The sequence below is a fragment of the Temnothorax nylanderi genome, unplaced genomic scaffold (genome assembly GCF_030848795.1).
Source record: "Temnothorax nylanderi isolate EJ_2023f unplaced genomic scaffold, tnyl_v1.0 TNYL_tig0055_pilon, whole genome shotgun sequence".
Classification (NCBI taxonomy): domain Eukaryota; kingdom Metazoa; phylum Arthropoda; class Insecta; order Hymenoptera; family Formicidae; genus Temnothorax; species Temnothorax nylanderi.
In genome coordinates, this window is record NW_027249117.1 from 543616 (window position 1) to 556230 (window position 12615).

Here is a 12615-nt window from a genome sequence, read left to right on the forward strand (position 1 = left end):
AAAAACGCGAGCGCAATAAAAGGCCGGAGGAATCTCCTATTATATCTCCCGTCGTCCTGGAATGATTGCTAGAACGTGCGTGACTTGCCACCTGCTTGCTATTGGGAATTCCACCCGGCAGAGGAAGAAACGAAGAAGTCCGCGAGAAGAAGAAAACGGGGCCCGTTCGAGGTATCATCGAAACCGCGCCGCCCCGCGCGCCGTCGCCGCGGCCGGCCGCCTTCGTTTGTCCGGCGATGCGGGGTTGAACTTACTCGATCACCCGTCTCTCGTCTTTCGTCGCGTCATCTTCGCTGACTAGCTCTGCTCGTCTGATGGCGATCGAAAGGGACGGGCTCAACGAGACGGGACCTTCTTTTTTCCCCGCACCTCGAGGAGTGGTAGCGCGCGAGGTTGGCGCTTGTACGTCAAACTTCGCGGCCACCACGGTCCCGTGCCGTTCCATTGAATCGTATCTGTCAATGGGGAACAATATGACGGCGAGAAAGGCCGCGAAGAAGCAGAGGACCCGGGGGTCCGAAGAGCGGAAGAGAGAAGCAGAGAGGCGAAGAAGGCAGAGGAGCCGAGCCACCGAACGCGCGTCTCGGCAGCCTCGTCTAAGTTATGCAGATTGTTCCGAACAGTTGGACTTTAATGCCGGCATAAATCCTTTGCCACTTAACTTTATACGTGGAGTAGAATGCGTCCCCGCCCTCTCGGCGCGGCTGGACTCCTCTCTCGCTTATGTGCTCCTCGACTCGTCTCCTCCTTATTCTAGATACCGAATTCTTTTCGCAAACTATAATCTAACTTCAGATACAAAGTACAAAATCAAGCTTCTGTGTTGGAAGTACCGCGCCTACAGGAATTGCCGCATTTTTAAATAGAATTCTCACATTCATTTAAGATAATTAAAACTAATTTAAATATGTAACTTAGGATATCTTAATATTTTATACAAATTTTTAGCATTGATTATCATAATATTGCTTTTTATTTTATAATCTCATCCGATTTCTGATCGCGTCACGTTTCTGCTCTAAGAAGAGATCGTTTCATTCGATAATAACGCTATAATGCAGCAGTGCAATAAACAATAAACTAAATATGTACTTTAATTATTCATCTAATTTTATTTTTCTTCCGGCAATACACTTCGGTATGCAGTGTCTCCGCTACGTCTCCTCCTCTCGTCGCACGTGGGCGACCTTGAGAGGAGCGAACCCATCATAAAACCCGTTGAATTTCTTGAGGAGGAGGAGGGGGCAGATAGACATTCGCGAGCCAACGACCAGGACGAAACTCGAGCTATCGTCATCGCGAGTGAAACCCGAGCTTGTATTTGCCAACAGGATCGTCGTGGATAGACCGCGATGCTACTGTCGTCGAGACACCCGGCTTATCCTAGAGCTCCTCCTTTTCCATTCCACGTTGTAACGCAACGTGACCGCCTTTGATCGCAGATAGATAGCTACGGAATGAAGAGCAATTCGCGTTACCGCAAAGCGAGAATAAGCAGTTCGCGATTGCGGCGTCATTTTGCCTCGCGAATGGATATCTACTTGATACTTGATATCACCGAGTGCCCTAAGAAACCACTCGTTACTCATAAATTAAATGAAATCTGATAGGCAGAAAAGGATTTAGATGTTTAGTCAACAGCGTGATGGCTTCATATTATATAACTTCATCGAATTATGTAATATTATTGCGCCGCATATAGAAATCTAGAAACACGTAAATAGTAATAAATTAATCAAAAAAGGAATAGTGAGAGAGGCAATCGGAGCCACGCGCGGTAATTATTGTGCAATCAAAATATAGTCAATAAGATAAAATAAATTAATCAATACATATTCCGGACGTTTCGACACTTTCTTTGTGTCATCTTCAGCGTGTAATAAATTAATATTCCATTATTGGCTAATCGCCAAGAGATTAATTTTTTTAAATAGTCGGTAACATCTGCGCTCTCTGAATTATCCTCCAGTCTACAATTAATTAATAATTAAAATTAACTTAAATTTATTAAAAGTTGGTTATCAATTTGCCAATATTTCAGCAGCAATTTTGTACATGAAGGCAATGTACTCTTATTAAATATATTTTTAATATAGCCAAGTTTGTTACATTCTGCCATTTCGTAAACAAAATTCTAGTGGATCACTCATGCAATAATGGGTGTATAGTCGAATCGAGCGGTAAAATTCCCTGACTTTTCCAGGTTTTCCAGGCTAAAAATCTCAATTTTCCATGACCATTTTCTAACAAATATCTATGTTCACGAAGGCATTAATCCATAATTTGAAAGTTAATAGAAAAGTGACCTTTCGGTGAAATACAGATAAAATAAATTATAATACTCCAGAACAGAAGAAAACATTGTTTTATTGGCGAGAAGTGTTAATACTCAGAATTACAACACATTACATCAGATTATACAACACATTACGAGCTGCATGTATCAAATCTTTCGTTACGACGAAATTTTCAAGTCCTCCCTTGGCATTGACTGTATCATAGATGGTTCTTTGAGCGATCAACGACTTTTCTTTTTGATTTTCGATGAGACATTGCTTATTTACGGAAAAACCTCGTTCTACGGCAGCGTTTCCGTGAGAAAGAATCATGACGCTTTTCATGAAACTCGACAAATTTTCGTAATCTTTCTTACCGCAACTCGTGATAAGATCGACCCAGAAATGATCCAAACGAATCTCCGATCGCTTGAAAGTTTTAAACTTCTCTTGAACGACGGGGATACTAATGAGATGTCTGTATTCGCGATCAATTTTATCAGCCGTTATTCCCGATATAAAATTATTTTCCACATAAATCCGTAATGCGGAAGACAACCGCTTATAACCGATTTCTCCTCGACTCGCTATGGCCGGATCCATGCAAGAAACGGCTTTTGTTAGAGGGAATTTGAGAGGAGAGCGAACCATAATCTTCTCTACAAAGATTTGAAGACATTTGAGTACTTGGTTTTTAAATTGTAGTATTTCGAGATCCGAAATACCTTTTTCGTGCTTGAGTGCGACTTCAGTCGCATATCCAACTTTTATGTATTTCGTTGTTACCAAATTATCCTTCTTAGTAACGTCGATTTTGGAAAGATCCGTTTCCTTCAGGACATCATCCTTTACGAATCTCCTCATGATAGATCTAACAAGTGCATAAATTTCATCGTAAAGAAATGGCGTCAACGGATGATCGGATTGAAATTCGGACATGAATGGCTGTACATCGCTCGCGAGGGATTGAAAAAAGGTCAATTTAGGAACGAGTAATTTGTTATCTAACGCGGTCGAAACCGTTTCAAAACTAGCGCATTTCGGAATCTTTTTTTCTTTGGTAACTTTCGCCACGTATTTACGGATATTCGGTAGAATGGCACGAGCTCGTTCAGCAACAGCGATATTCTCCAACCATCGAATTCCACAAAATTTCAAAGGAAAATCTGCAGAACCAGAAGCGCTGGTATAATCTGCTTTTCGAGCTGGTACGTTTTTGAACAGGTTGTAAAGAGCCCGAAGAAATGCAATTATATTCCATTTCGTTGCATTTATGCCTGCCTTAAACGCGCAGTGCATAGTATGCAGTCCGCAACTGCCTAAATCAAGCAGCTTCTTGTTCTCTGGATCGGAAGATAAATCGAGTTTCAGATCTCTCAAAAACTCGAAGTTGACGTTTGGCCCGTCCATCGAAATTTGTGTCATCTTCTTGAGCATGTCCGGTGGTACACAGCCTTTGAATGCCTCGAGTAAATCGATTGCTGTTGTGTGTCCGAGAAATGTTGAAGTCAAATATCTCGTCGAAGTTTCATTTTTCTCGTCGTCCCAGAACCGGATCACAATATCCATTTGTTCCTTTTGACATATTTTATTTAAGCTTTCATCGAACGATATGACTAGTTCATTACTATTTTGGATTAACAGATAAAGTTCTTTTTGAAAGTGTTTTGTTATCCCATACGTAATTGTGTACAACGCTTTGTCTTTACCCAACTTCATCTGTTTTACAATTTCGCTATCAGGGAATATAGTTTTCATTAGCGAGACACTACTTTCCACGTCTCTTAAAGAGTTGTGACGCATTACTGCATTTAGACACCACATTATCTCCGCCTTTGATGTTTCGTCCGTCTGTACGAAATTTTTCATTTTCGTCAATTTTCCCTGTTGAGTTACTGCAGATGTTTTGGTAAAGCAATGTTCCGGACAAACGTTCGTACAGGATTCAAGGAGTAAACGATTTTTATGTGACGATACCGATGAAGCTGGCTGCAGAATACTTTTGGGGCGTGGATCGGACAGAGTTACAGTACTCTCATCTCTTTCTCTAGCTTTAGTTACGTTCCCATCGACGAACGATACGCTTATCGAGTTTTTGTATTTTATGATGTCCTGGTGTTTTTTGCTATTCATATGACTGTGTAATGCTGCCCGACCCATATTGCTCAACGAGAATGTCGAATTGCATAAGAAGCATGAGGCAGCAAACTTGTCATTCGAAGGTTCCTTTAACCATGATGAGAACGTGGCCTCTTCAGTCCATTTTTTGTTGAAAGTGCATTTTTTACTTTTCATATTCGGCATGGCTTATGCATTGATGAGCAGGATCTTTAAAGAAAGGTAAAAAATTGAAAATTGCAATAACAAAAATATGAAATTAAACACTTACAGATAAAAGATAAGAATATGAAAATCTATTGGTACTTCGCTTTTCTATTATTTTTTAAAATTTACAAAGTTTTTTTATAAAATATTAATTTTTTCTGTAATGAGTTAATGTTTATTAAATTTTGTTAATTTCCATTATATTTAGCAGCAATATTTATTTATTTATTTTTAGTAGGAGAATTTAAACCGAGAAAAAAAGAGGATGGAAGAGAATATTAAGAGTAATGGGGAAAGATGGAACAAGATACACAGAAAGATTGAATTGAGTATGTTAGAAAATGAACGGTTTGATATTTCTTTCTACTAGTCATAACTCGTTTTTTAGTGCGCACAAGAATATTTCTGCTCTTTTTCATGTAAAAAAAATTACTATATATAAGGCTTTTCTTTTTAGCTGAACTTCTTACACAGTTCAGCTAAAAAGAATAGGCCTATATATACACTTGGCTAACTAGTCGATACCAGCACTACAAGTGAACATGACAGATATATCAAAACAAACTGCTTATAGACACATTTAATCTCATTCACTTTCATTTCGGCTTTATTAATATTTATAAATTACTTTGTCAGGAAACTGTAACCATATAAAATAAACTTTTATTACTTACCGTCGTTAAACAAACGTTTCAAGAACACAACTTTGTCTTGTATTATTTACAAACGTATGAAACCGAGAACTCGTCACTGTATCGTTGAATGTAAGTACACAGGTATACAACTTCTTGCACAGTTCAGCTAAAAAGAATAGGCCTATATATACACTTGGCTAACTAGTCGACACCGGCACTATACAAGTAAACATGACAGATATATCAAAACAAACTGATTATAAACACATCTAACCTCATTCACTTTTATTTCAGCTTTATTAATATTTATAAATTACTTTGTCAGGGAACTGTAACCATGAAAAATAAACTTTCATTACTTACCGTCGTTAAACAAACGTTTCAAGAACACAACTTTGTCTTATATTATTTATAAACGTGTGAAACCGGCAATTCGCCACTGTATCGTCGAATGTGAGTACATAGGTATAACGTAAACAGATGATTGAATACGCACGTAGGCGACGAGTAAGGTTATATATAAGCAGGTTAAGACACGCTCCCACCGTTACCCAAAAGCGTCGTCTACAATACACGGAGTATAGTCCAGTCAAATTAGACATTTGAGCTCGGAAGTGAAGCGGGATCAGTGAAACCTTTTTAGGGTTGTTGGGGGGATGTAGAAGAGCTTATTTCTGAGTTGTCGGGTTAATCGGACCGATGGGTTTTTAAGGGGGGGAGGGGGAATGAAAAATTTCGTTTTTTCGCAATAACTCGGCGAATTTTGACCGTACATGATTTACTAACCCCTCATTTTGTAGCTCTTTTAAAGCCCTACAATTCATTTCGTGAAGACCCTAACCTAAAATCAATATTTGTCGAGTTCTAGCCGGTGAAAGTGGGAAAAAATGTATTTTGTCGCGGTTTTTTGCGTTTATCTCGTTTCCATTAATAGATAGAAATGTGCCGCCACTGACAAAGTTGTAGGGCTTGAAGAGACCTACAAAATGAGGGGTCAGTCGTTTAGATTCGTTAAAAATTGAGCCCAGGGAAGCCTCTGGAAGTCGCGCTTTTAACGCGTGGCCGATCGTCGCCGGCGGCGGCGGCGCGTGTCGAGTCGAGTGCTCGGGACTCGGCGCGTATCTCGCTTATCTCTCTTTTCTGATAAATTCAATCGAAATATGACCAATATGAAACTTGTACAGGATGAAAATACCTACCATTAATTGTTGTTGATTGTAAAATTCGCCGAGTTATTGCGAAAAAACGAAATTTTTCATTCCCCCTCCCCCCCTTAAAAACCCATCGGTCCGATTAACCCGATAACTCAGAAATAAGCTCTTCTACATCCCCCCAACAACCCTAAAAAGGTTTCACTGATCCCGCTTCACTTCCGAGCAAAAGCCTTTTTTTTGTCTAATTGACTGGACTAGTAAGCGCGGAGTAAGGAGTAAGAGTAGGCAGGAGTAAGCATTATAGCCTGTTGTGTCCTGATTGGCCGAGCGTAAGTGTAAGAGTAAGAGTAGGAGTAAGAAATAAAATTAATTTATTTCGCTTACGCCCTTACGCCAGCTCTCTTAAACCGAAAATAGCCCTCTTACGCCTACTCTTACTCCTTACTCCACGCTTACTCCGTGTATTGTAGACGACGCTTAATGCAACGCGACTCGATCCGTGCTTTGTCGTGCTTTTCCGTCGCAATGATATATATATATATATATACACACGTCATCGATGCCGTGACTCTTTCTGTTTCAAAGTTTCTGATGCTAATAATTTTTTGCGAGATAAAAAAGGACAGAAAATGTCATTTTTTAAGGATTTAACGAAATTCCAGAAAAGTCACAAAATTCCATGACTTTTCCATGTCTTTTCCAGGAGCCCGCAAATTCCCTGACATTTCCAGGTTTTCCAGGTTTCCATGACCCCGCTATACACCCTACATATTAATTTAATATTCTCGGCATTTTTCTACAAGAAGCTTTTGTATATTTTTTCAGGTCCTGCGCACACTAGAGTACATATTATTAATAAGAATAAATATTAAATATTAGGACTTATAAATATAAGAATATTCCTGTTTAATATTTAATATTTAATTTAATATTTAATAAATACTAAATATTAGGATATGTAAATGTAGGAACATCCCTATATTTATATCTTATATTTTATTCTTTTCCATTGTGCGTTACGTTTAATTATTATTTCTAATTCCGACTTCTAATATTTATTCTTATTCCTAATATCTATGCGCGCTCTCCATTGTGCGCAAGGCTTCACAGCTCCTCTATAGCTTCACCGCGCAGCGCCCAGCTGTCGCCAGCTGATCGCGCCGACGCCGGCCGCCGGCCGCGCCTCGCACAGATGGCGAGCACGGAGCACGTTCCCCATTTTGTGACGTACAAACATGGCGACGAACACTTTCGGCGGGAAACATGCCTCTTGGGCAACGTCTGTCGCGAGTGCCGCGCGTCGCAGTTCGTCATCGTCGAGCAACTTGCGTGGCCACGACGCGTGTTTTTCGAAGAGGTTTAACGTCACATGAAGAATATAACGACGGATATAAGAAGCGACATAAAGGTACGTCGCCGATAACCTCAAGAAGTTACTCGCGCGCGTTGCCTATATAAATCGATAGAATAATGCAATAAAAGTGAGCTTAGTCATCACCGAGATAATTGCTATAGGTACTATTTATGATATTCCTACACTTTGTCTCGTAAAACGCAATAAGCCACGATGACGCTTATGAAAGTCGGTATGAGAGCCGATTTAGTACGTGGATTGTGTCTAATTGATTGGCAGATTTCCTTGAAAAAGTTATCTGGCCGTCAGTTTCGTCGACGACGCTTTATGGCAATATAAAATTGAAATCGGTCGTCTTGTGCAATTAACTCACATTAGAAATAACGTGTTGTTTCAGTAAGGAGCAGCTGCATCATGGCAATGCTTTCGCCGAGGAAACTCTACAACAACCCATTTACGATCTGCATAGAGGGAAATATCGGAAGCGGTAAAACGACGTTCCTGGATCACTTCCAGAGTTTTAATAATGCTACAATCTTGCAAGAGCCGATGGACTTGTGGCGAAATGTGGCTGGAGTTAACTTGTTGGTAAGTCTTTTTAAGAGTAACGTATCTGTGCGAGACATATATTTGCGATGTAGACATTACTGTGGAAAAAGATATACAGTGGACTCACTATATAGATTTAGACAGTCTTGCATAATTATTTGAATGAATATGTCCTGATACGAGTGGATATCAAAAGAAAAACTAATAATAATACTTTCAGGATCTCTTCTACAAGGACTCAGTAAATTATGCGTTCTTATTTCAATCGTACGTTCAATTAACCAGGCTACAGTTACATACTATGGCTACACCATCGCCGTATAAAGTTATGGAAAGATCCGTGTTTAGCGGAAGATGCTTCCTAGAAAATATGAAGCGTACACATATGATACAGGACGTGGAAGTGATGGTTTTAGAAAATTGGTACGATTGGTGTATGAAGAACACGAATATAAGGGCAGATTTAATAAGTATGTATCTCTGTCAATTAAGCAAAAAAAATTTTATATAAAACGCGACTTCCCTTTCATAAAATTGTATCTTTCACTTGCGATTTAGTATATCTGAGGACAACGCCTGAAGTCGTGTTTCAAAGAATGCAAGCACGTGCACGCAAAGAAGAGGACTGCGTGTCGTTGGAGTATCTGAGACAAATTCACGAAATCCACGACGACTGGCTCTACAGAAAAACCCTATTTTCTTTACCGGCGCCGGTTATGATCTTAGACGGTGACAAAAGTCTAGAGGAAATGGTACCGCAATTCGAGAAATGTAAAGACCGAATACTTAACGAGCAAACTGATGGCACAACAAACGCCAGAATAGTTTTAAATACTAAAGCGTAACGCAAGCTATTTACATAACAGTATTGTGTTTATCTGAGAATAGCTTAATTATATATATATATATATATTATAGATAATTTTCATAACAATGTATAGAGGAGCAAACCATCAATCTACATGTCATATCCTACTATTTCGTAAAGCTTAAAAGTTTTTCAAGGTAGAATAGTAACGGCTCTCGTGACTTACCTTCAGAGACTGAAATGATACTGTGTTCCGGGAAGGTAGGCTGATTGTCATTGACATCGATTACCCGCACGCTCAATGCAGCTGTACCAGTTAATTGCGGGTTTCCTTGGTCGGTCGCGATGATAGTCAATCTATACTTCTCGCGGATCTCACGATCTAGGGCTATATTAGTCTGCACGATTCCGCTGTACGGCGGGCTTATGGTGAAGGCATTATCTGGGTTACCGTCCACGATATGATATAAGATTCTGCTGTTCAGCCCTTGATCTGCATCACTTGCTGAAAGCTACAGCAGCAAATATTGACGATTATAATATGTGTCCAACGCATATACAATGTATTTTTACATCATCTATTTTTATATTTAGACTTTAACATACGACAGAAAAAGTACAAATAAATATTTGCATCTTTGGATAATCCTAATTGTATGTCGCATTTCTTTTAGACCCTTACTTCATAAAAATAACACCCACATAGAGTTTATATCACATACATATGCTTAGTTTTATTATGCAAAGGGGCCCTGTGTAATGTATCAAATATAAAGGCGATATAACTTTATAAAATCACAAAGTTCTCTCACCTTCACGACAAAATCTCCTTTGGCATTGCCCTCGAGTACAGTAGCCGAGTACTGCGTTTGCGTAAAGATCGGTGGGTTATCGTTGACATCGGTCATCCTGACGATCACTTTGACGTACGCTTCCAGAACCTCCTGGCCCGCCGTCCTCGCCGCTACGCTGAGAATGTGCCTCGAACTCTCTCTGGGCTCTTCCTTCGGTTGCTGACCCTCCAAGGATCTACCCCACGAATTGGTGCGCGCCGTGTCGTCCGGCAATTCGTTATCAGGTTTTATCGTCAAGTCGCTCCAAAGCTCCGCGTCCAGCCTGGTGGGATCGTTGACGCGCAGCTGACCGGTGTCTTCGTCGATCGCGAAGGTATCGTAGTCGTTTCCCGACGCGATCGAATAGGTGACGCGCTGCCTCCTGCCGTCGCTGCGCACCGCGGTGATCTTAATGATCTCCGTGCCGGCCGCCGCATTTTCCTGAACGACGACGTTGTACGTGTCATTCTGAAATTTCAGGCTGGGCGTCAGGTCCGCGAGATCGCCGACCTGGAGCTCGATCAAACCCTTGGCGCTCTTCGGCGGGTTACCCTTGTCCTGGGCCAACACCTCCAGGTGGTACGTCCGGCCGTTATCTTGCGACAACGATAAGCTTGTCGTTACCTCGCCGGTGCTGGGGTGTATCCGAAATTTCGGTTTCTCCTGTTCGTTTATCAACGAGTACACGATGTCGCCATTCGCGCCATCGTCGGCGTCCTTGGCCGACACCCGGAGGATGTTCTGACCCGGCTGCGTGCCGATGGGCACGCGTGCCCGGAAGGGGTACTCCTCGAAAATTGGCGCGTTATCGTTCACGTCGCTGACATTGATCTCGACGGGTATCGACGTGTTTTTCGCGTCGTATCTGCCGCTGTCCGTGGCGATCACAAAGAAGGTGTAGCTGCTTTGACGTTCACGGTCCAGTGGGCTGTATCGAACAGGAAGAGACGGACATTAGTTATAGAATAGTTGGCTTATTATCGAGATTGAGAAATAGAGACATTAATTTAGTAAAAAGAAGACATAGCGCGCAATTACAGTTTATTTCTCTTTAAAATCCTAATTTGATAGGTTTCGATAAAATACATTAAAATAGTATCGCCGTTTCTTAGTTATTAATAAAATATCTAAGTGAATATTTTACTAATTAGAAGTTATTAGAGAGAATTCGGATTTAGGCGTCTCACAATGTCGTATCTTAAGACAATGTTATTTACGGAGTTACGCAAATGCAAGTCGAGCGAAGCGAGAGAAGTTCCCAGCGTGCCTTCGCGATACAACGCGCGCTCGCAATAATTCTTAATAAGCGTGGGATAATGATCGGACGTCAGTAGTGCACGGGTTCGATACGCTTATTTACGATTGCGCGAAGCTAACTCGAATACTCCACAGTTATCTTCCGCTCTGGTATCTTCCCGTATCTGCCGACAGCAACTCGAAGTATGCAGTTTTACGAATCTCCATCGTATCCGAACAGAACGACAGTTGCAAGGAACGTCTTAGCTGGACAGGATGATTCTTTCAAGGAATGCAAGAATTTTCGCGATGCTGTCACTCAATTGATAAATAAACGAAGCGCAACATGGATAAATTTAGCGAGAAATTTGGTCATCCGTGGTGTCATTTCGACGTCTTGCTACCAGTTCGAGCTTTTTATCGAATTATTCTAGAGAACTGGTCCTCGTTTAACCCGTGTATTGTCTCTACTGGGTGGTCTCCGGAGAGTAGAAGAGGGGAAAAGTGTTCGGTACACTCTCTTCCCAGAGAGGTGCCGCATCGAGCGACGCGACGGCACGGCTTTCAAAAGGTAAGAGGAACGAGACCGTCACCGCAAGAGCAACGGTAACAAGGCGACACGAAAGCCGGGTTCGCGGCTACCGATCGAGGGAAGAGGATCTGAGGATACCAAAAACAGAAGCGGGAGGAGAGAGAAGAGGAGGAGGAGCAGGAGACGGCGAAACGAGACAGTGGCCGGACAGTGGCCGCGGCGGGAAAGGGTGAAGAGAGAAAGAAAGAGAGAGTGAGAGAGAGAGACGATGAAAGAGTGGAAGAGACACGGCGAAGGAGCAGCTCGAAGAGACCGAGATCTGGTTTTGCATATCAGGAGGCATTTTGCCGGCTGAAATAATGCATTGAAATGCCACATGGCGTCTCGCTGAAATGACACACGGCTGTCGCGGCGCAAAAGTATGCGCCCTCCTGAGCTCCTTCCCATGGAGCTGCCGACCATTCTCTTTCTCTCTGTCTTTACACCGTTCCTCCATTGATTTCGCGGCTCTCCCTGCTCTTCGTGTATATCCCGCGCGATACGAGGCACCTACTCATCTCGTCGGTATAGACGGAAGCAGAAACGGACAAAAGGCGGAAGGAGCCGCGCGTAAACGGACGCGCGGTCGAACGAAATCGTATCGCAATCGTAAACCAAGATCGGCACCAAGGAGGCAACTAATTGCCACGGGGATTAAAGCGCGAATCGTGAGTCACCGAGACGGACGCTGGGCGTGTCGGTCGGTCATGCGGGTTTACGGCGACTCCGCATAATAATTTGCAACGAGCAAATTACATATTCCCGACGTGGAAGTGATTTATCGAAATCACTCGGTCGTGTCGTCTTCGGGAGACGGGAGGAGGTCGCCGGACACGGAGGCGACACGGAGGCAGGCGGCCCTAATCGCCGTGGA

At 42.0% G+C, this 12615-nt stretch overlaps 3 protein-coding genes across 5 annotated transcripts in view; 1 reads left to right on the forward strand and 2 right to left on the reverse strand.

Annotated features, from left to right (window-relative positions):
- Window positions 1-12615, reverse strand: part of Ds (dachsous cadherin-related 1) — a 351409-nt gene that overhangs the window by 19825 nt on the left and 318969 nt on the right. The window contains exons 13-14 of the mRNA XM_071707027.1: window positions 9914-10862; window positions 9328-9613 (exon numbers count right to left, since the gene is read on the reverse strand). Coding sequence (XP_071563128.1) covers window positions 9328-9613; window positions 9914-10862 — 1235 coding nt within the window. The remainder of the gene's footprint in view (window positions 1-9327; window positions 9614-9913; window positions 10863-12615) is intronic.
- LOC139772943 (uncharacterized) lies at window positions 2353-6478 on the reverse strand. Its single transcript, XM_071707016.1, has 3 exons — window positions 5600-6478; window positions 5276-5402; window positions 2353-4604 (listed from the first exon to the last, which is right to left on the reverse strand). The coding sequence occupies exon 3, from the start codon at window positions 4578-4580 to the stop codon at window positions 2406-2408; it is 2175 nt and encodes a 724-aa protein (XP_071563117.1). The 5' UTR covers window positions 4581-4604; window positions 5276-5402; window positions 5600-6478; the 3' UTR covers window positions 2353-2405.
- On the forward strand, window positions 7605-9753 carry LOC139772948 (deoxynucleoside kinase-like). 3 transcript variants are annotated; one of them, XM_071707023.1, is made up of 4 exons: window positions 7605-7798; window positions 8142-8332; window positions 8514-8763; window positions 8852-9753. In XM_071707023.1, the coding sequence occupies exons 1-4, from the start codon at window positions 7654-7656 to the stop codon at window positions 9136-9138; spliced, it is 873 nt and encodes a 290-aa protein (XP_071563124.1). In that variant the 5' UTR covers window positions 7605-7653; the 3' UTR covers window positions 9139-9753. The 3 variants fall into 3 exon arrangements, with proteins under 3 accessions (XP_071563124.1, XP_071563125.1, XP_071563126.1); XM_071707024.1 differs by lacking the exon at window positions 7605-7798 and adding an exon at window positions 7943-8048; XM_071707025.1 differs by lacking the exon at window positions 7605-7798 and adding an exon at window positions 7970-7993.

Coding starts and splice junctions, on each gene's coding strand:
- LOC139772943 (XM_071707016.1), bottom strand. CDS start 4,580: ATGCCGAATATGAAAAGTAAAAAATGCACTTTCAACAAAAAATGGACT.
- LOC139772948 (XM_071707023.1), top strand. CDS start 7,654: ATGCCTCTTGGGCAACGTCTGTCGCGAGTGCCGCGCGTCGCAGTTCGT. Junction 7,799..8,141: donor ATATAAGAAGCGACATAAAG/GTACGTCGCCGA, acceptor GTGTTGTTTCAG/TAAGGAGCAGCTGCATCATG. Junction 8,764..8,851: donor TATAAGGGCAGATTTAATAA/GTATGTATCTCT, acceptor CTTGCGATTTAG/TATATCTGAGGACAACGCCT.